Source organism: Trematomus bernacchii, unplaced genomic scaffold (genome assembly GCF_902827165.1).
Source record: "Trematomus bernacchii unplaced genomic scaffold, fTreBer1.1, whole genome shotgun sequence".
NCBI classification, from domain to species: domain Eukaryota; kingdom Metazoa; phylum Chordata; class Actinopteri; order Perciformes; family Nototheniidae; genus Trematomus; species Trematomus bernacchii.
The window spans coordinates 5090685-5112230 of record NW_022987727.1 but is presented as its reverse complement, the minus strand read 5'-3'; the positions used below and the strand labels follow the sequence as shown (position 1 = coordinate 5112230).

Here is a 21546-nt window from a genome sequence, read left to right as displayed (position 1 = left end):
CCATCTTGTTAGCAGTAGCAGGACTCTAACTCTCCCTAATGGTCCGAGGCTCTGATCTTGTTCCCGCACCAGAATGTCAAGCGTGAACAACGGGCGACCACAACAACAAATATTGTTGATTCCTCTACCTGCATGGATGCAGATGTTTGTTTTCATTTGTTTTTCTTCAAATTCTGTGGCAGAAAGTGTCCCAGGTGGATTGAAAGTTGAACAAAGCGGGGGAAAGGCGCACAAGGTCATGAAATATGAGGCTCTGAGCAGCTGGGACGGAGCCACAGGTCTGTGTTCTTACAGCCGCGGCCTATCTGTCTCTCTCAGGGGGAGACACACACACACACACACACACACACACACACACACACACACACACACACACACACACACACACACACACACACACACACACACACACACACACACACACACACACACACACACACACACACACACACACACACACACACACACACACACACACACACACACACACACACACACACACACTTCAGGAGTGTCACTGACAGATAGAGAAACAGATCGCTGCTGTGACCTTTGCCCTGCTGTCGTCCACACAAAATGTCCTCAGGCTGAAGCACTATCAATCACTACATGTGTATTGTTATATAATTATAGTTTCTTTATTTTCAACTTTTTACAAATCCTGCTATTTTACACCCTCACACACACACACACACACACACACACACACACACACACACACAAACTGAATTCAAGTGCACGATGTCTCCCAGCCCCTACAGTTATCTGATGAGAAACTAAAACAACGTGGCGACGCCTCCGCTCCGCTCTGGATCCCCGGAGACAATCAGTCTGAGAACGAGGCCCACAGCAAAGTCAATATAAACCAAGGATTTCAATTCATGAGGAAGAACAAAAGCGCACACATGGAAAAATGACGGTGACTAAAAAGTGTTTGATAAATAAAACAGAAACATCGATGAATTAATTCAAATCAGTGTATTTTAGTTTGAGCTTCTGACATAGTTTGGAAAAAGAAAACAATGAATACTGCAAACATAACGGAATCTGCCAATGCTACAGTATGCACAACTTTCCCCCAAAAAGTCTGGGGTAATTAAAAAAGGTCACGCACACAAGCAAACTATGATGAGGCTATTTGAATTTTTTTACTTTTTATTATTCATTTCTCCTCTTAACGGTTTTCTTTTGAAAGGAAGCTGTTCATCAAAGAGCATTTTGTTCATATATAGTTATTTTTTACAGAGGAAAATACTGTACAACCTTTTTTTTTCTTCTCAAAACAATATCTGGAGGAACATCATCTACACACATATTTATTCCCTATATTATGAAGGTTTCTTTCCAATGCCAAGCTCAGCAGATCATTCTTAATCAGTGTGTCCACTTCTTGGTCGAACATATTCGCTCAATATAAACCAGAGGATGGCTTTGACATATTTATAATTTAGTTCTACAGTAAGTGAGCATCGCCATGAACGTCTTAAGAGTTCATTTCAAATCACAGTCCGTATTAGTGTTTCTCGTCAGGGCACCTTCTTTCTGATGCACCCATTTCCTTTTTTTTTTTTTTTCAAACTGTCGGATCACAGAAGCAAAAAAAAAGAAAAAAGAAAAAGCCAGTCTTTAAATAAATCACAGAACAACAGTTCTTTGTCACACTAACATCTATTTGTGCATTAAAGCAAAAGTGAACTAAAACAACATCTTTAAAGCAAAATTCCCTGTTAAAAGATATATATCATTTTTTTTCAGACGGTAAAAATGAACCTAAAAAGTGCATTAACACCCTAAAATTTCTCATTGGAAGGTCACATAAATATTAAATAAAAACCGTTACAACAGGAGCTCAACCGCAGCCGAAGTGAATGGAAACAATGCCGCTGAGACATTTTCGGTCTGTCAAATTTCAACATAAAACACACTCCCCTCGCTCTGCATCTGAGTGACTCATCTTTTCCTGTGGTCAGTCCGACCCCCCCCCCCCCCCCCCCCCCCCACACATCCTGGCTCTCCTGCCGTTAATCACGACCTCGCCTGCTCACAGATCGATATGCTTCTGACTAACAACACAACAAAACGACATTGTAATGCAAAGATGCAAATGGTAACAAAAATATTTTTAAATATGCTTATGAGTTATCATCGTAATCAGCTAATATAAAAGTGCACTATCCACACACAAACTTGATTCCTCCGCAGGGGGGTAAAATTACAAAGGGCTGAGCTTGGGTTGGGTGCTAGTGGAACGCTGCTAGCAGAATGTCAGAGAACTGTTGAGACCGCCCCACTGACCAAATATTTACTGGTCAATTCCACAGGTCATCGAGAACACGGACAACATCCGAGAGAGACGGGGACGAGCGAAGAGCGACTCCCCGTTCTCTCAGTGTCTCAGAATAATTAATAATAATATTAATACAGAAAGAAAGATCAAATGTTTGAACGCATCCTGCTTCCCCTTAGTGATTCACGTCCCTTTGTCTGTCTCCTCGGCCCTGCAGTCGCCTGTGCCAGCAATTTCCTTTTGTATATCATCGTTCACACACACACACATATATAGTTATATAGAGAGATTTGTTTTTGTTTTTCTAACAGTTTTTCTTTTAACCACACACAAAAAAGTGAACAAATTAAAATAAATTAAAGTCAAACATGCACGCACACAAAAAGACTGATGTGTAGTAAAATGCTTTACATTGCTGCCCCGCGTGTAAACCAGGGCCTAGTTCTGTGTGTCTCCGTTCATATTTTTTTAATGCATAATTGAATTAATAATGTTGGTCATCTTGTAAACATCATAATAAATCATTTTGGGCCGTCATTCTTCTCCACGCTGTTGTTGTTTTTTGTTGTCATCTGAAGTCTCTAAATATGATAAATGAGGCCACTTTCATTTAGTTTGTTCATAGCACACAGTCACTGCTAGTCTCTTCTCTCACGGGTCGACATCTTGCTTTCCCACTCGGGAAGCATCAGTGTGGTTAACGGAAGCATCGGAACTCTGGCCATTGTCCTTTTCACCCTCAGCCTCCGCCATGGAGTCATCATTAGAGTCAGTGTTAAGCTCGGCCTCCTCCTCTTCCTCCTCCTCCTCATCCTCCTCCTCCTCCTCCTCCTCCCCCGGACGCGCCTCCTCCTCTGGCGACAGGTCGTCCTCGGCCTCTCCAGATGTTCCCGTGGTGTCGTCCTGAGGCGGCCCCCCCGGCGGCGGCGGCGCCTGGTTGGACCGCGCTGCGTTGTGGTGCATTCTGGTGCTGAGGTCCAGGGAGTCGCTGAGGCCCAGCCCGGCCGCGTTCTTCAGGAAGAAGAGGCAGCTGCTGGGGTCCGTGCTCAGGTTGAGGGAGCCGTCCAGGCTGAGGGAGGACGGCGCGTACATGTGGCTGTACTCGGACCCCAGGCCGCCTGTGGGGTACAGCATGGAGGGCGCGCTGCTGTTGATGCTGCGGGACAGGGCGTGGAAGTCGCTCGGTGAGGAGGTGGAGAGATTCATGGAGGTGGGAGGGGCCGACAGACTTCCTCCCAGGTGGTGCAGCACTTCCTGTTTGGGCGACACCGAGGGCAGGTCGCCGCGCTCCTGCTTCTCGTGCTTCCTCTTGTGGGAGTCCATCTGGGACATGCCCACCACCGTGTGCTTACACTCAGGGAAGGTGCAGTGGAAGTGCGAGCACTTGAGCTTATATTTGCAGTCGGGAACCTCGCAGTCCACGCTGGAGCTGAACTGGCAGAAGCCCGCGGCGGTGATCACATCCTGCTTGCCGTGGTGCTTGCGGTGGGCCGTCACCTTGGTGCTGTCGGTGCAGCGGAAGCCGCAGCGCAGGCAGTGGAAGTGGGTGCTGTTGCCGGAAAACTGGCAGTCAGGGAAGTTGCAGCTGAGCGCGGACTTGAAGCGCTTGAAGTCGTCCAGCACCAGGTTGTCCACGCGGTCGTGGTGCTGCGCGTGCTTGTACATGTGGGTGCGTCCGCAGAACTTGTAGCCACAGTTCTCGCGGGTGCAGTGGTAGTGGGTCACCTTCAGGGAGAACTGGCAGCCCGGGTCCTTGCAGTTCTCGTAGAGGTCGTAGCGCCTGAAGCCCTCCAGCATCATCCCCTCATCCAGCATCTTACGGGAGGAGGCGGTCTTGCGGCGCTTGCCGTATGGAGACATGTCCTCGATGATCCAGAAGCGCTTCTTTGCACCGGCGGCCGTAGGAATGGAGATGGTGTTGCCTGAAAGAAGGAAGAGGACAGGTTGAACAAAAATCACTTGGCTTACAAACAAATGACATCCCGAGATCGTTCTGGTTGAAATGTGTGGCTTCACTCAGAGTGGTTCACAGCTGAGTAAGCACAGAGAGCCACAGAGTTTTTTATTCCTAATTCCCAGGATGATTAAAGGAGGCGGGAAATGATAGATTGACTTTGGAACATGACACTTTTACAGGGTGTCTCCAGCCTCCAAACAGAGGCGGAGTTGTGGGTCTTAACCGACCCTCTTATCTCCATGTTGTTTTATTAGGGGCACCCACCTTATGCTACACCCTGGGGTCTCTGCTAATGATCTGATCCCTGTTCTGCGAGACAGGAAGCAGTGGGCCTCGATAAAACTTGAGGCGTGATTAAAGTAAGAGGCTGCTGATGAAGTCTTGTTAAAGGAGGCTAAACAAGGCTTCTTACTACAGGTGCCAAATGTACTACTCTCTAAATCTAGTAATACTGAAAGTTAAAACACACGCCAGGTGTAGGTGAGGTAATTAAACACATTTGTTCTGTTGCTGTACACACTCAGTAAGCATGCACATTTCTATATGTTTTCTTTTTTGCATGCTGGGAATTCCCCTTTCCCCCCCGTCTTTTCCCAACAGTACTGCAGAGAATCACACAGTTAAATACGGCACAGGACTCAATTAAGAGTGACAGCTGCAGTGTTGGTTTGAGCCGGGGATAAGTACCTGCAGCATCCTGCACTATAGGGACGTCATTTTTAACCGGAGACGGGAGTTGGCAATGATGGGGCTGGAAAGCTGGTGTGTTGGTTGGCATGACAACACTCCGAGTGGCTCCCAGAGAGGCGCTGAGCAGAGAGTATGACAGACAGGATGGAGAGAGGAGGGTATGGGAGTGAGGAGAGATGGATGGTCGGAGGAGAGCGGGGGAGAGGGACGGGACCTGGGACTGGAAGCCAGGCGGAGGGGCAGAGGAGTGAGGAGGAAGAGGAGGAGGATAAGGAGGGGAGGAAGGTGGTGCGTAGTGGGTAGCTCTAGTGTCAGCAGGGGTGGTGGGAGCAGAAGTGGTGGAGGGCCAGCCTTGTCCTGGAGAGACAGGACCACCAGAGAGGGTGAAGGACAGACAGGAGGGGAAGAAACACACAGAACAAGGGATCACACACACACACACACACACACACACACACACACACACACACACACACACACACACACACACAAACACACACACACACGACCAGAGGGATGGGAGGCAAAAAGGGAAAGATAAAAGATAAGAGAATGATACAAAATGAGGCCCATTCAAGACAAGTAACCCCCAAACACCAGCCAAAAGAACAATGATAAAAACAGTGGATAATATTGGCAACACATGGAGAAATGTGAAAATTACAGGCAGGCTCAGATTTAGAAAAGAAAAGCAGAGAAGAATCAATTTATCCAGTAAGTTTTAAGGTGAAAGGAGGCCATTTCTCCTTTGCTTCCCTTTCCCCGCACAATTAGAAGTACTAAAAGCGCTAAAGTAGACATAAAGCCACAGGGATGATCTCTGGCCAAAGGGAAATGTAATAAGCTACGTACAGTGCAATAACTCAAAACATTGATGGACAAAATGGATGTTTTATGAGGATGACCAGGCAAACTGCAAAAGACCTTGTCCACGACTCAGAACATAAGAAAACGGCATTGTCATCAACCTCATTTAATATGACGGATGTGCCGTTATGGTATTGATTGTCAAGTGAAACTACTGAATCACTTAATAAGCGAAGAATGAAATGTGGCTGTTTTTAGGGTAAAGTAGATGGATTTGGACTGAGTGAAGCATGAGGCTGAATGGAAGAGTTGTATTCTCTTAAACTAAACTTTATTCAAGCTCTACTGGAATTCTTTTGACATATTCTCACCTGCTGGAGAGCTGTCGTTGCCTACAGGTGTGCTGGTGCCGCTCCGGTCCTGGTTGGAGGACTCTGAGGAGAGGCCGAGTGGGCTGCCCCCACCTCCCATGTAGTCCATGTAATCATCAGTCTCATCCATGAGGCCGGAGGAGAAGCTGGAGTTCATACCAGGATGAGTTCCCATCATGCCGGATCCATCTGCCCTCTGACTGAGTGGCATCACCTGAAAAACAAACAAGCTTTATTGTAAAAGAACAAACATTTCCACCTATAACGTGTCATTAATGCAGGTGTTGGCTCTTGGCAAACAACCAAGCATTTCTCAAGAAGTGGAAACTCCTCGGAAAGAATGAACGTCACATTTCTGTCATTATATGAAGACTTCCAAACATAAAAAAGAACAAACCAAACTAGAAAATCCACATGTTTGTATCCACCTTCAGAACGAAGTCTTGAGTGATTTGTCACTGAAGGGGACAGGATGTGAGCTCCTTTTTTGACACCAAATGAACTTGTTACTCTTTACCAGAATATGACTCATAAAGCAGGGAGCACGGTAAGGTTGTTACACAACACAAAACCAACTGAAATACGTACAAGTCATGGTTACTTCGGATGCCAATCAAAATAAGAAAATGTTTAAGAGGTGAAATAAAAAAATAAAAATGTCTCAAACCAATATAAAAATGTCTCTTTAGTAGCTCATTTCCATTTCTATTTTACAACCAGGTTTGCGGTAGTTGTTGGAAGAACGTCTCATAGAAACCACAATAACTGTTTGTGTTTGTTGGAACATCACATTTAAATGTAGCTTCCTTTAACAACATCTACACATTTTTGTGCAACAATACAATCCATGATATTGGGACACAAAATGTTAACATCTGCAAGGCAAGAAAATGCAGCATTAATCTGTCAGTATAAGGGTGTGTGCAGTACTTGTCTTTGTTGACATGTGGTACAATAAACTGCTCAACAACTGTTTAAATTCATTGAGGCGTTCAACCCGTGTATTTAGATAATTACCCGTTACCGTTGGCATGTGTCATATGTGACAGTTTGTACGTTTGTACCTGTGAAGGGGTTCTGTCGAAGTTCTTCCCCAGCATCCGCCTCATGTGTTTGCGTGCGTGTGAGGTCATCTGGTGCTTGAGCAGGAAGGAGAACTGGCAGCCATCGCGGATGCAGTGGAAGTGGCTGTTAACTTGGTTATACTTACAACCTGCAAAGAGAAACCAGTAACAGTTTTAAAACTCTCCTCCCGCAGATGAATTGATCTTCTGCTCATTGTGACACGGCTGAGAACAGCTACTGCGCTGAAACGCAATATTATCAGGGTGGTGGTGTTATGATTAGATCAAACACAAAGTGAAATATTTTTAGTTTTTTTTAATTTCATGATATAGCTCCGACAAAAGAGGGATTGCTTTCAGTGTTTGGGAGTGTACATGTAGGAGGAATATTAGATCACTCCGGTGTCACACTGAGCAAGTCAAGGCTTCTGTGCACTAAACCTGTGGAGCTCTTTTATTACACTGACATGCTTTATTCAATTAGGAATTTACATAAATAAATTCTCATTTTCTGTGGGCCAATAATGCACACACCCCTGCAAACCCAAGTAAATATACAATTATTACCATATTAAATTCATTTTTCAAAGTATCTCCATTGTCACTTTTCCTTTTGTTCTCCATTGTGTCTGCTGTCTGCTTCATATTCTTCTGTTCTTTTCTAGTGTTTTAACCGCTCTGGCTCTAATTGCTTTATGATTTCAAATTAAATGAATGCTCTGTTTTCTGCCTGTTAATCAAATACCATTATATAAAAGCAGGCAGAAATAATTGAAAGAGTAACATGCTGGGCAGGTGCTAGCATGTCAGTAACCATGGCACCCAGTTTAGGAGGACAACACGTCTGTGTCATCAAATAGCTTTTGCACACACAATGTTTTAAACACGCAAAGTTGAGCAAATAACAGTAACCCCGTGACACGGAGGGCCTTTTGTGAGACAGAAACCAGGTAACATCATCAGCTGTGTTCAGTTTAATGTCGCTGCCATGGATACTGGCAGCCCATCAATTCTTTATGACTGGAGTGCTAGCGATGGTAATCCTTTCTGTTTTTTCCCCCCCAGCCCAAACAATACAGTTGGCAGATCAGGCTGGGGACAAAAAACAGCTGTTTAGGGCCTGTTTTTGTTTGCTTTGTTTCTCTGCGTTCTGAAAAGCTTGTGTAACCGCCTGAAAAAAACAGATCACTTTTAATTCATTTCATTGTGATGGCAGCGGTGGCTGTGAGGCGCAGCTTCAGAACACAAACAGGCTAAACCAGACAAGCCGGATAATTAACAAACACAAACCTAATTGCTCATTTCTGACAGGGGCAAAAGGAAGAAGAAAACAACCTGGATGTGATTGCCCCCTTTGACGTTATTGCTCATATAGTACAGGCAAGCCTACCTTTGGGACTTGAGGTGCCATTGTGAATATGCAAAACAGAGCAACAAAACCTATGAGGCGGACTTGTTTCATGCCTCTTAAACAACTCACAGCACGACACTGTTTGCCAACACCAGTCCCTCTCCCTTTGTAAACAGAGAACATCTCCCTGCACAGCCAATGAAAATCAATCTACATCTTCCTCAATTTAATACCTTTAATCATGGTAGAAAATGATTACAAATGTGTGTTAAGGCTGACATGGCAAGGACAAAAAGAGTCAGCCGGCCAAACGTGTATCACACTTATGTCAGGAGTTATTTTTCTTACCCAGCCTCCCACACTCCTCCCTCTTGGTGAAGTATTTGAAGCCGTTGGCGGCGCGGCGCTCGGCCTTCTCGTGCTTCTTGACGTGCCACGGCAGCTTGGTGGTGATGTTGGTGACAAAGAAGCAGCCGGTCCGCAGACAGTGGTAGTGGCCCCTCATTCTGAACTCGCAGTGCTGCAGAACAAACATTTCCATAAGTCAAATGTGGCCATGTAAAATACAAAGGAGTTGATTCAAATGATTTCATCTTTCTTTGTGTGCACATTTAAAGTGAACACAATACACATTTTTTTCAAAAACATAATGAACCCTTCACAACCTTTTCTTATTCTGGTCATTTGGAACATCCCACATTTCTAAGCACGATGACTTTCTTTCTTTTTTTTTTTCTCTCCAGGCTTCCCTCAAACACCCCTCCCCTGGAACATGTCTGTACACCACCATCTGTTAGTGAGGCCCACATCCCAGAGGGACCGGGCCAAATAAGATCTGCTCAGTTCAGGAGATGGAGACTAAGGGGAGGAGGGGAGGAGAAGAGGAGGAGGAGGAGGAGGAGGAACGGGGGGGGGACTTTTTGTGAGAGGGGTGATTTTCGACACATTAATGAATTCATTTAAACGCTTTTCCAAATACGGGCTCATGAGAGCAGGCAGGGGCTGCCATTTAGGTTTCATTTGCGAAGCATTCCCCTGATTTTTGCCCTATTCCAGACAGCCTTGTTTACTGTGCAAGTGACAATGATTTATTGGGTAATATCAGCTAAATTGGCCTTTTCTGAGAGGAGAATGCGGCAGTCAAAATGACATCATTGACATATAAACAGGCATTACTGGGGTGAGTCGACTGTCTTTTTCAGCAGAGATGGAAGACAGGGAGCGGCGGTTGTGAAAGCCTTGAGTCAAATAACCTCAAATACTGGTCTAATAGATAGCATACTTCATGCTTAGAAAACTGTGGGAGATGACAGTAGGTGATTCAGCTCCTGGCTGAGATACCGAGCCGCACTCACCTGGTTGGGACAGAGACACTGCAGCGAGTAGTAGGCAAACTGGTCTCGGACGTTGATCAGGTGGTTGTTGGGGTTGATGTGGTCCAAACAGTGGGACTCGGCCTTGCCGGACGTCTTGCACACATACTTGCAATTCCCGAACAAGCAGTGGAAGTGGAACTTGTTAGAGTACTTACAGTCAGTAGCCAAACAGGGATCACTGGAGGAATTAAAAAGAGAAATGCTATTCAATTAACAAATAGTGGAATAAACAAAAGGTATGCACAATAAGGTAAGAGGACATTCAATGTTTTTCATACTTTTCCTGGAACTGCAGGAAACCAGGTTTGACTTGAGGTTTAGCGTTCTCCAGAGAGGTGGTGGCCAGGGGGGAGTTGACTGGCAGGTTGGGCATGGAGGCCGACATCTGAGGGATGCTGCCGGTCAGCTGCTTCCAGGCCAGCAGGGAGGGGGGAGGGGAGCTGTACCCACCAGAGGAGGTGAGGTGGGCCACATCCATGGAGGGGTTGTTGGCTGTAGAGACGGGGGCCGAAGGCAGCGAGGCGCCCTCACTGGAGTCCCTGCCCTCTCCGTACTGAGGTTCAGACTTCACCTTCAAATGCGCCCGGAGGTGGAAGCTAAAAGAACAAGATGGAAACCTGTTTATATGTTGTTCAATAAAGCAATAACCTCTAATGTGGAAGGGGAATTATTTTCGGATTATTAAACACTTTGACACTCACGTAGCATGTTTAATGGCCCCATCCACAGTGCTGAAGAGTGCACAACAGTCCTCTACCAAGCAGTGGAAGTGAACTTTCTGAAGGAAGTCACACTGAGACTCACAGTAGTCGTCTGTATCAAACCTAAAGAAAGACAGATAGTAAAGACTGTAAATATACTGTCTCAAATAGACGTAAAACGCAAAGAAGACAACTGTTTCGAGATAAGATCATTAAAAACAATAACTCTGTAAGTTGTTTCACATTCCTGCTCGAGCAGATTCTTTATGTTTCAGGGGGTTTCCAGTGATGCAGTATGTGAGGAATGGTATTTCCAGAAAAGGCCTTGACGGTACTTTTAGCTGTTGTCTCACTACCAAAATGAATGAGTCTTATAAAGTAAAGACTAAAGTGACTCCTTGTACTGCTTCCTTGTTTCATACCTGCGGAGGTATGTCCTCCAGATCTCAGAGGGTTTCTCTGGCATGGGTCGCTTCAGCACTCTGTTCAGATAGTAGGCTGCCTCTGAGGGGTTGCCCTGGCCTGCCTCCAGCTCCGTCTTCAGGTTCATGGCGTTGAACAGTGCAGGGTTCACATGTGACATCTACAAAACACATAGCACATAAACAACCAGCTGGGTTAGCTGAACATACGTAAACTGGGCACTCGCATATGGTAATGAGAGTGTGAGAGTTTAAAAACACACAAATGTTTTGGCGAAGCAAAAAAGCACATACAGATTTACAAACAACCAGGCTTTTGCTTGAGTGCAAGCCAAGCGTGTTTGCCAAGCGTCCCCTGGGAGGAACTGTTAACCCTTTTATGTGATGTGTTGGCTCGAATCTAACCCCCAAAGGCTGAAATGACACAAGGAGCTGTGGGACAACAGGCCTTGAAGCCCCTCTACTCTCTGGATTAATGACAGCTTTGAGTAGAGCAACTTTGAGGATTTGACCACTTGTCAAGGGTAAAAAGAAAAGGGAGGCATAACATCATTAATGTGATGGAAACCACCTGGCACTTTTGTATCAATCAGAGAAGATGTATGTGTAAAACAGTGGCCATTTTAAATCTTCAGCCAAAACAAATTGCACATCTACATTTCCATACGCTAACATTTAGACTTGGTAAAAAATGAGGGCAGCGCCTGCCTGTTGTTTTTCCTCTCCTCTGACTTTTTAATCAAATAATTTACAAAGTCTATAAATAACTGTAGAGCGAAGCGGGGGGGAAAAGTATAAAGCAGGAAGAAAATGGATGGTGAGTTCATAACAGCTCATCAAAAAACAAACATCTCTATATATCTGGCATGGCACCCAGCTACTGCTTCATTATATTAATTTGTGAGAGGTGCAGTGAAAATTACACTGTATGAAAAATGGCTGGAAAATTTAAATGATACAAACTCATCTTATTAGCGGTGAAACATTAAAAAACAAACAGGCCCCTCCGTGTCCCGCTAATTTGTCTTGGGATGAAAGGCGTTTGATGGATGAATCTTACCTTATTCATAAGCGAGGATAAAAGAGATGTATTCCCCGGTACAGGGTGTCCGTTTGATTCATTACTGGAACAAGGAAAATGAACAATGTTTAGTCAAGATTTGCATGAGAACAGTAAATATGACTATTTATCACGCAAGGTGTGCCTATATAATGAAGAAGAAAAATGCTGTCTTCTTAAGAAATAAGATCTACTGTTATTTGAAGGGAAGATTGGGGTTGACGTTTTATACAAACATCCTTCTCACACGAAAATTGAGAAATATGGTGAGGGTTCTATAATTGTATGCACATGTATATAAATGAGATATTTTTGATAAATAATTGTGCACATAACCCTGGCTGCCAAGACTGCAGAAATCTTCTATCAATCAGAGAAACCTTATTTCCTTGTTGATTTATTTTGTGAATATATTAGGTGAATTTATAACAAGAATAAACATGTTGTATATAGCCTTAACCCTCTATGTACCATGCAGCTGTGTACCTGTGGTCCTTCTTGCTCAGGTCCAGGCTGTGCTCCTGTGTGGAGTCCTGGGAGGCCCCAGAGTTCACGTCCATCGGCTCCTGCTTCACTTGAACCAGATTGAACTGGCTGGCTGAAGCCAACTGCCCATTCCCTGAGGATCAAGCGAGACACGCAGATGAGAGAAGTGACAACAAAGTTATTGTTGGTCAGCATTATTACCCTATGATGAGATCCAATCTGACTTCTGTCCTGGCCCGAAAAGAATACTCCAAGTGATAATTATGGCGGAATTATGTCAGCCCGTCAAGCCCTTTAAATGGTGATTGAGAGGCGGGAGATATGAGGGAAAAAGACTCCTTTTTCTGCAGCACTTGTCACAACTCATTTGCCAGGCTGCCTCTTAACTGGTCATTAAGTGAGATGCTAATGCTGAGGGAAAGTGGCAGTCTCAGATTGGCCACCCCCCTCCTTTTCCACCTTCCCAGGCTGCTTGTTGGCCTGACAACGGACGGCAGCCGATGCCACTGAGCGTACCCACAAGGAACAGGGGTGCTATGTCGGTCAGATTGGAGATGACAGCCAATCAGATTAGTTCAAGTAGCATGACCTCTTGATCACATTCTTCTGCAAATAGGTATTCAGTGGATGCTGTGAGTGAGGACAGGAGTGATGGAATAAAATAGATAAAGACCAGGGGACAACTTGGGGTAGAAATGCTGACAGGAAGGTGAATTCTGCCCCACACCCCGATCCTCAAGGGATTTAAATATTAATTTGTCCTGGGGCTACACAGAGAAAGCTGGGCTTTTTGGTAGACAATAAGTGTTTTATTTTTTTTGTTTTAATGTGACAGTGGGAGGGGGGACACTTGCCTCTCAGACACTATATGACTGAGGAGCACCGGCGGCCATGATTGGTTTGGTGAGGGATCTGTTGTTTAGGAATCAGGGCTGGTGCTGAGGGATTGTGACAAGGCAAGGTCATGGGCAGCCAAGTGTGTGCCCTTGGCCCTCAGCCTGGTGAGGCTCCTCTCCTTTTTCTTGTTGGAGAGAAAACAAAACCCGCCTACGTAAGGGGGAAACCGAGCAGAGTTTACCCCCGCTACAAGATGACCCAAAGACATATCAGCCAGAATAGGAGTGGAAACGCCGGTCTTGGGCCTTGTCAGCTGAAAGCTCGAAGATGAGGAAGTGTCAGTGTCAGTTCAGTTTGACAACGGCTGAGGTTTGAGGGGCTGGAGGTGGGGCGAAGGGAAAACAGCAGTCAAACAATTTTACGTCTGGTTTGAGGTCACTGAATGCTTACCAAGTCTCCGTCCACCACTACTTCCCTCCCCCCAACTTAATAGGGGTACACCCAAAATTAACAAGCCAGACAGATCCTGCCTTGTCATTGACAATTAAATCAACTCTCAGCCCAAATGAGAGCACATTAAATCAAGAGCAGCTCCCACTTTATGATCATCAGGCGGATTAAAGCATTCCTGCACTATATCAGAGGATGCATTGGCTTTTAAAGGTGGATTACAATGTGTAAATCTATTATTGTGTTGCACATCATGAGGTTATTTTTTCTACCCACTTCCCAAAGAGGAAGAACAAATGAGTTTGACTCAAAGCAGCTTCTTTTTGGAAATTATCCAGGAATAATGTATCAGCATGTAATTACTCCGGATAAGATACAGAGCTTGTGAAAGATCATTTGTACTGTGTGCCTAATTAGTAAACCCTTCAGATGCTTGAATCTCTGGGAAAAACACTTAGGGGTAAATTAGAGCGGAACATTCATGCAAAAAAGAAAAAATACTGAGTAAATACTGAAAGCAGAAACAGGAAAAAAGCCCAATTCACCACAATAGAAGTGAAGTTTCACAACCCTATGAACAAATAAACGCTGTGAAAAATAGCCACAAACACTGTGACTTTTCTCACACCTTTTCAACGGAGAAGTATAAACCACTTCCTCCTCATTTTAGCCCCAAATGTCCTGTTCACACATTTTAAGAAGTTGAAATATGAGAAACTAAACCGAAGCTTCTCCTCAATCGTGCAACAGCAGTGAACTTTTACCATAGAGAATGTGAAAGGGGACCTTGTTTTAAAGCAGCTTTGTTATAAAGCACAGAGAGATCTGAGCTGCAGCCCCTCAGTGAGACTGCGAGAGGGCTGGTGATGGCACCATCTGTGGAGGCCCCACCCTCAGTGGGGGCCTTCCCAGTGTTCAGACTACCTGCTGGAGGCCCAGAGGTGGAGCTCAGCCTGACAGCCTGGGCTCAGCTCGGCTCCCCGGAGCAGCTGCCCCGTCTCTCTCCCAGGGCTTGTCCTGCTCCAGGAACACCACCAGGAATTGTAATCCTTCCCAGTCCCAACATCCGGAGACGCTCCCCCTTGCAGCCCCATTTACAATCTGCACCCCACCTGCTCAGGCTCAGCACAGGAGGCCCCACTGCTACTGAATGCAAGAGTGTGCTCTGCAGTGCATTATCAATTGAATGCTTTAACTTCATTTTCATTCTCTGAAGCTTTGTTGAGAGCAATATGATAAGCATAGACAAGGCAATTACCTCCTAAATTTATGTGAATTGTGGTTATGCTAAATAGATATTGACATGTTTTTGTGGGAACAGAAGGTTTCTAGAAATTCTAAAAGTGTGCATTTGCTGGTGCATGCAACTGTGTCTGCATTCTTGTGTCAGTGCGAAAAAAAAAAAGCTATTTTTCTCAGCTCTGGTGCATTGAGTAATTTCTGCCTGAGCAATTTCTGTTTTTCATAGTTTTTTTTATTTTTATCAGTTTGCATAGAGGGCATGACGAAAAAGAAAAAAACTAACATTTTTTGTTCTTGCAATTTCTGAACTTAATTTCATTCCACCTCCATTTGCTTGGAACAGGCGCAGACATAGATAAGAGACCAATGATGAGGAAACATGTTCGACACAAGCCCCAGGAGCCCCCACTCTGAACATCATAAGAGACTTTTACAGGCTCTACTCTCCCCTGTCAGCGCATTTATCTCCAAATGGATTGTGGGTATCTAACAAACGATCAACACAATAACAAGCCCAGAGCAGAGGACTATGCCTCCGGTATGCCCCTTTAAGCCTGAAAGCAGCAGTTTTTCTGCCTTTCTCTCCACTGTGGGATAGTGATAGAAATGACCTCTGAGTGCACTCTGTGTGCTCTGGCTGCAGTGGAGTGAAGTCCACACACAAAAAAAAGGATGTGGCTTTTAGTATATGTGCAGTAAATTCTCTTTAGATACTATCAGAGATCCAAAGATGATTGTTTGTCATTAGATGACTCGATTAATGCTTGGTTTTAGCTCGCTTGTTTTGGCTGACTACCAGTGCAAAAGGAATTACATTTAAAATCATATAAGGCAAAAAAGCAGGAAATAGGCATATTTTTGTTGCTAAACACAATATATATGACAATTATTTGATTTTTAAAAGTGTTTTGATTAAAAGTGACTATTTCCCATTGTTCTGTGGCTTAGTAAACACATTGATTCTGCAAAACAACTTCTATTTGTGAAGAGACTGACCTGTATCGAGGTGGTTGGAGGGCTTCAGGGCAGCGGCTGCCAGTCTGGCCATCATGGGAGAGATCAGACCTTTGCTAGCCGAGATCTTCTCCATGATGGAGGCGGTGGTGAAGGACGTTGGGGTAGAGGCCATGGATCCGTCTGCACCCACTGTGGAGAAACCTTGGGTCATTGAGTCGGTGGGCATGGAGTGGGCCCCTGAAGTTACAGCTGACATCAGGCTAGCGGCTGCTGGAGGTGGTTGGTGAGGCATCCTGGGTATGAGGGGGAAGAACGGGTTGGAGGAGGCCATACCGCTGTTGGAAAGAGAAAGGCCCACGGGCATGTTGCTGGGCAGGGTCTGGGACAGCAGGCTGGACATACGCTGACCCGCACTGGGTAGCGAGGATGTGGGTTTGAGGGCGTGGCCTGATGTAGCGGAGGAAGAGACAATGGTGGTGGGCATGGCCAACAAGTGCGACATAGTGGTGGACTGCTGGGTGGTGGGCGAGGCACTCAGGCTGGAGTTCTTGCTGCTAATGTTGGAGAAGTCCATCAGGTCATCGTTGCTCGATTCTTCGGCCTCATCCTTTGGCACCATGTAGGCGGAAGAGAGGCCCATGACACCGGAGGAGCGGATGTGCCGGCGCTCGTGTTTGCGCTTGTGGGAGGTCATCTGGCTAGTGGAGGTAAAGGTGAAGCCGCAGCTTGAGCGTATGCAGTGGAAGTGGTTGGTTGCTTTGCTGTACACGCAGCCATCGTACTTGCACTCCTCATACTTATAGAATTTCTTGAAGCCATCTTTGGCGTAGGCATCATCCTTGATGTGGTAGCTCTTGTGCTTCTCAATGTCACACTTGTTCTTGAAAGTGAATGTGCATCCTGGGCGCCTGAAAACATTTAAGGAAAACAAAGAGAAAACATGATTCGCTGTGCTATAAAGACCGCTCAGTACCTTGGTGCAGTTGGGAGTCAGTGAGAGGGTCCACATGATTCAAATATTTCACAAAGGAGGAACGATAACTAAGGCAGTTCTGTAACACAGCGGGATCCCATTGATGTGTTGCCACCTGCAACCTTTGCCAAAGGGATACAATCCAGCGAGGGAGTTTGATGAATCAACCTAGTGATTCTCTATGTTCATTGATAACAGTTCTGTGGTGCATGCTCTTCAAAATAAAAGTGTGATTATTTTTGTTTTCCTCATTTGAATCTGTGAGGTTTAAAGATACTAATGGTGCAGGCAGAGAAACAAGGAAGCCATTAGATTAGATTGGATTTCACTTGTGTGCTGCCTATCATTTATTTATTTTTCTTTTAGAAACAAGCCCATATTAAATGTTTTCTACCAATTGTTAGGCTTTTGTATTTATTTAAACCACTATCATTGGCTTCTGCAGCTGGGGTAAGCAGTTGTTCCTACACAATTTAAAATATAAAATATAAAAAGAAAAACATATAAATGTATATTTAACTGTGTTTAATGCATTTATGTTTAGTGTATGTTTGATACGAGCACCACATGAGGCGTGCAGTATTTACCTGCAGTGGAAGTGTGTAGTCTTCTGCCCGTAGAATTGACACGCAACTGTGCCACAGTCCTCGGTGGCACGAAATCTCTGGAAGCCGTCGTTGATCAGCTGGGCGTTCTTTTTATGGAAGTTTTCATGGGTCATGACATCTGAGGTGCTGGTGTACACCTTGCTGCAGGCAACCTGCAAAGCAAAGACAAAGCATGGCAATCAAAAACCAGATCTAGCTGCAAAGCAGACATGAAAGTTACAGTTTGCAAATATGGTTTTCAAAAAAGCAATGCTTTAAAGACATCTGAAATATTGTACAAGCGATCGAGTGTGGTTAAGAGCATGCCAGTGGCCTAGAAATGAGTGGAAGATTGTTTTCTCACGTTCACTATTTTATGTGTGGTGATGCAACTGAGCAGTACAAGTTTCAAGTCAGACCAGTGAATTGGAAAAGTCTTGTCATTGTGACAGTTGGAAAAAAAGAAAAAAGTGACTGAAAGACACAGTGGTCACAACAGGTAGCTGAAACTACAATAACTTCCTGGCAAAGCTGCCTTTTAGAAAATACTTTTGGAGTGTGACAATACAGCCACCACAAACTTACTGTAACTCTGAGACAAAATTGAGAGGGTGAGGGGGCAGAAGAAAGCAGACGCGAGTAAGATGACAGTCTTTGTCTTTAGTTTAAAATGTTCTGGTACTCAGGGGCCCTCAGAGCAAACACAGAGGGGAAAAAACAGGTAATGTTTGAATTAAATGAAGCAATTGTATATCATCCCTGGCACTTTTGAGCCGCACAAACCGGGCAACTTCTCCATATTGAGTCAAACAATGAAAAAAATGCCACTCTGTCTTTTCCCCCCTAAATCAAGAGAGCCGATGCCAACATCTGCAGGTTCTCAGGGACTGTTAAAACAAGGGCTGAAATGTCCTAATAACAATTACGCCGTTAGAGAGGTTTAAAAAAGAATATATCTCTAGACATCCTCCACTGCGCTGCTGCCCTGTCGGTGAGAAAGCTCTCGGCACAATGACACTTTGAAAATAAGCAGATGTAAAAAATTAAACAAATCCAGAAGGGGGAATAATCTTCAACTGGCTGCTTGGTACTAAAAAATGAAAAATGTGTAGTTTATATAAACACCTTACTGAATTTTATCCATGCCAATTAAGGAGCGAGAGAGTGAAGAGGTGGGGAAGGCACAAGCAGCCGCACATTTATTCCCCCCTTTTTCAATTTTCTTGTACTGCTCTTTAAAGACACTTTGGTGTAAATGGAAAAGTAGGGAACTGTAATTCCATTTCGCAGATGTAGGTAAACTGTGAATTTCAAACATCCTGTAGTCATGTACTGTATGTCTTAAAAGCAGCGTGACTCTCCAGATTGTGAGGACTCCTTTTTGTCCTGCCTCATGTTGCTTTAAACTGCACTTTGTTAAAAATGTTTTTAGAATCTTAAAAGACACACAACTATATTTTGCCTGGTCTACGTGAAATCTGGTTTACCCATGTTTGTTGTCTAATGTGTATTTCTGAAATGTAAATTAAATGATGGATGATATACCACATTTCTCAATAGAATACCGTACTGTATGTAATGCTTAAGAACGTGTGGCCATATTTGCAGATATTCTTTTTGTTTCTGTGCATTTGGGGGCATGCATGCCTGCAAACTGTCTTTGTGAGTTTACAGTTGTTATGTGTGTAGATGGTGGAGGAGGTGTGAGTCTTTGTAGTGTACCTGCATGCAGTGGTAATGGGTGCTTTTTCCATTGAGGTGGCAGCCATGGTAGTAGACACTGCAGTCGTCCAGAGGGCTGAAGCGCATGAAGCCATGCTGCAGAGAGTTGTCCCTCTTCTTGTGCATGTTGTAGTGCCTGATAACATCCTGCTTACTGGTAAACCTCTGCAAAAGGAGAGGGGGAAAAATGTAGGCAACAGGTTGGTGTTTATTTAAACCAGTCACAGAATCAGCAACAAGTCACTTTATATCTATGGAAGCAGCAGCTGCAACATGCAGGAGCCAAATTGGCAGTTGGGGGGGCTGTGCACATTGTAACGGAGAGGGCCACGATGTCTTTAAAGATGATGCGTTCTGTGGTTATTGATTTACTTTGCATATCTCAAAGTTGCGTCCTATCCAAATGCAGCACCAAAGGCTCTGGAAGCTTCCACATGGAACATGAAGTATGTTCCCCATACGCCCCCTGTCTCGACATTATTTCTTCCCTTCCACCTAAATGTATTTTTTTTTAATTAAGATGAATCAATTGACATGCAAGATCACAGTTCTGATGTTTCTGTCTCTGGAAGAATGATGTTCCATGCAGATGGTTTCTCAGACATGCACAGGGGAAAACAGAAGACAAGAGAAACAAACAAACAAACAAACAAGCCAACCAAAAAACGTTTTTCCCTTTCAATTCGCTGCGATATGATTCCGTTTTTAATTAAAGCATTAAACACTCACTTTTGGGGCAGGCTTTAATAATGAGTGAATATGCTAAGAGACCCGCCTTCTAAAATTAAAACATTAATAAATAAATACACATTCCCTCCCACACCCAGGAGTCAGGAAGGGAAAGGAGAAAAGTCACTCCACAGAGACTCGCAGCAACAAAATCTGCTGTAATTGGGCTTAAGCTGATGTTACAGAAACTGAAACAGGAGAAGCGCAAATCAATGAGACAGTTCTGTCTTCAATCCATATTTATCTCCAGTTGAGGTAGAAACATCAGAAAGAACTATTCTAAAAGCAACTAATTGCTGTACAAAGTAGGGTAATTGCTTTGTGTCATGTGCTCCACTCGCGCAGAAGAAAAAAAGCTAAGATCTCTCCCAGCTGTTCATTCCCTTGCTCTTGGCCTGTTTCCCATTGCATGTTTTGAGGTGTTTGACTCCTGTAGGAGCAAACACTTCATTAGGATTTTTAATCCAATTGATGAACGCTTTGGATTCATCAACAATTTTTCTACAAAATTCGGAGCTACATTTTGGACTTTCTGGTATGTCATGACTGGAAGATAAGTTGAACTGCGGTCATGGTATACACGATCCAACAAGCCGTCCAAAATAGGCCGTGGAGAGAGCTGACTGGGAAAAAGATCTCATTTTCAGTTGAGTGGTGAAGAAGGTTGGGAGCCACTTGCTACATTTATTTTAGGATTCCCACTAGTGTGGCAAGATGCACACTCCCTCATGTACAAGCCCATGAAAGGAGAATGTTCAGACTCAGCCAATAGCCCGCAGGCTGGCAGTGGGATAATATTCCAGGAGTGTGTGTCATGTAACATTTCATGAGTTATCGCTTCGAAAGGGGCTGCTCATCACTGGCTGCTTTTTTTTTTTTCTGGGTATTGACATCCCAGAGAGCTGGCTTCCAAAGCATATCTGTGTTTCCACGCAACGCAAAAGCAACAGAGAAATGTGGACCTGACCGTGGAAATTGCCATGATAACCTGAACTAACACTCTAAATAATGACATGAAATGATTTTCCTTTGTATTCCTCCAAGAATGTGTCCCATCAGACTGTGAAGTGGGATTCATGCAGAAAATGAAAGCTTAGATCTGTAATGCTTTTCACCATATAAACAATATTTATCGAGCGGTAATCTCTCTCGATCAGGAGCAGACATGGGAGATTACAGCTGAAGATGGCTTAATTCAGAAAGTGTTAGGAAAGGAAGGAAAACACACACAGCTCTAGCTCTGCAAGGATTTTTGACATCTTTGACAAATCTTCCTGTGTTTGTCTAACTCTCTCAGGCCATATGCAACAGCACACACAAGGCCTGTATTATGATCTGCTTTGTGTTTTTTTCTGCTTCCTGTGCCATACATGACAACTCCTGGGACCAGGACTAGATTAATAATGTGAAAGGGGATTAGTGGCAGATGTCTTTAGGATAGAAACACATAGATAAAAAAAGGGGCATATTTCAAACA

At 44.4% G+C, this 21546-nt stretch overlaps 1 protein-coding gene across 14 annotated transcripts in view; it reads right to left on the bottom strand.

The window, feature by feature from the left end:
* Window positions 1–963: 963 nt before the first annotated feature.
* The window catches only part of casz1 (castor zinc finger 1), a 167718-nt gene continuing 147135 nt past the window's right edge, over window positions 964–21546 (bottom strand). For 10 of the 14 annotated variants that reach the window (XM_034144708.1, XM_034144709.1, XM_034144711.1 and 7 more), the window contains 14 exons: window positions 19341–19505; window positions 17619–17791; window positions 16098–16966; window positions 12573–12705; window positions 12087–12150; window positions 11027–11187; window positions 10605–10727; window positions 10182–10499; window positions 9883–10105; window positions 8876–9047; window positions 7177–7325; window positions 6113–6326; window positions 4932–5291; window positions 964–4209 (listed from right to left, as the gene is read on the bottom strand). In XM_034144708.1, coding sequence (XP_034000599.1) covers window positions 2939–4209; window positions 4932–5291; window positions 6113–6326; window positions 7177–7325; window positions 8876–9047; window positions 9883–10105; window positions 10182–10499; window positions 10605–10727; window positions 11027–11187; window positions 12087–12150; window positions 12573–12705; window positions 16098–16966; window positions 17619–17791; window positions 19341–19505 — 4395 coding nt within the window. In that variant the 3' untranslated portion in view covers window positions 964–2938. The remainder of the gene's footprint in view (window positions 4210–4931; window positions 5292–6112; window positions 6327–7176; window positions 7326–8875; window positions 9048–9882; window positions 10106–10181; window positions 10500–10604; window positions 10728–11026; window positions 11188–12086; window positions 12151–12572; window positions 12706–16097; window positions 16967–17618; window positions 17792–19340; window positions 19506–21546) is intronic. The other 4 variants (XM_034144705.1, XM_034144706.1, XM_034144707.1 and 1 more) reach the window with 3 other exon arrangements.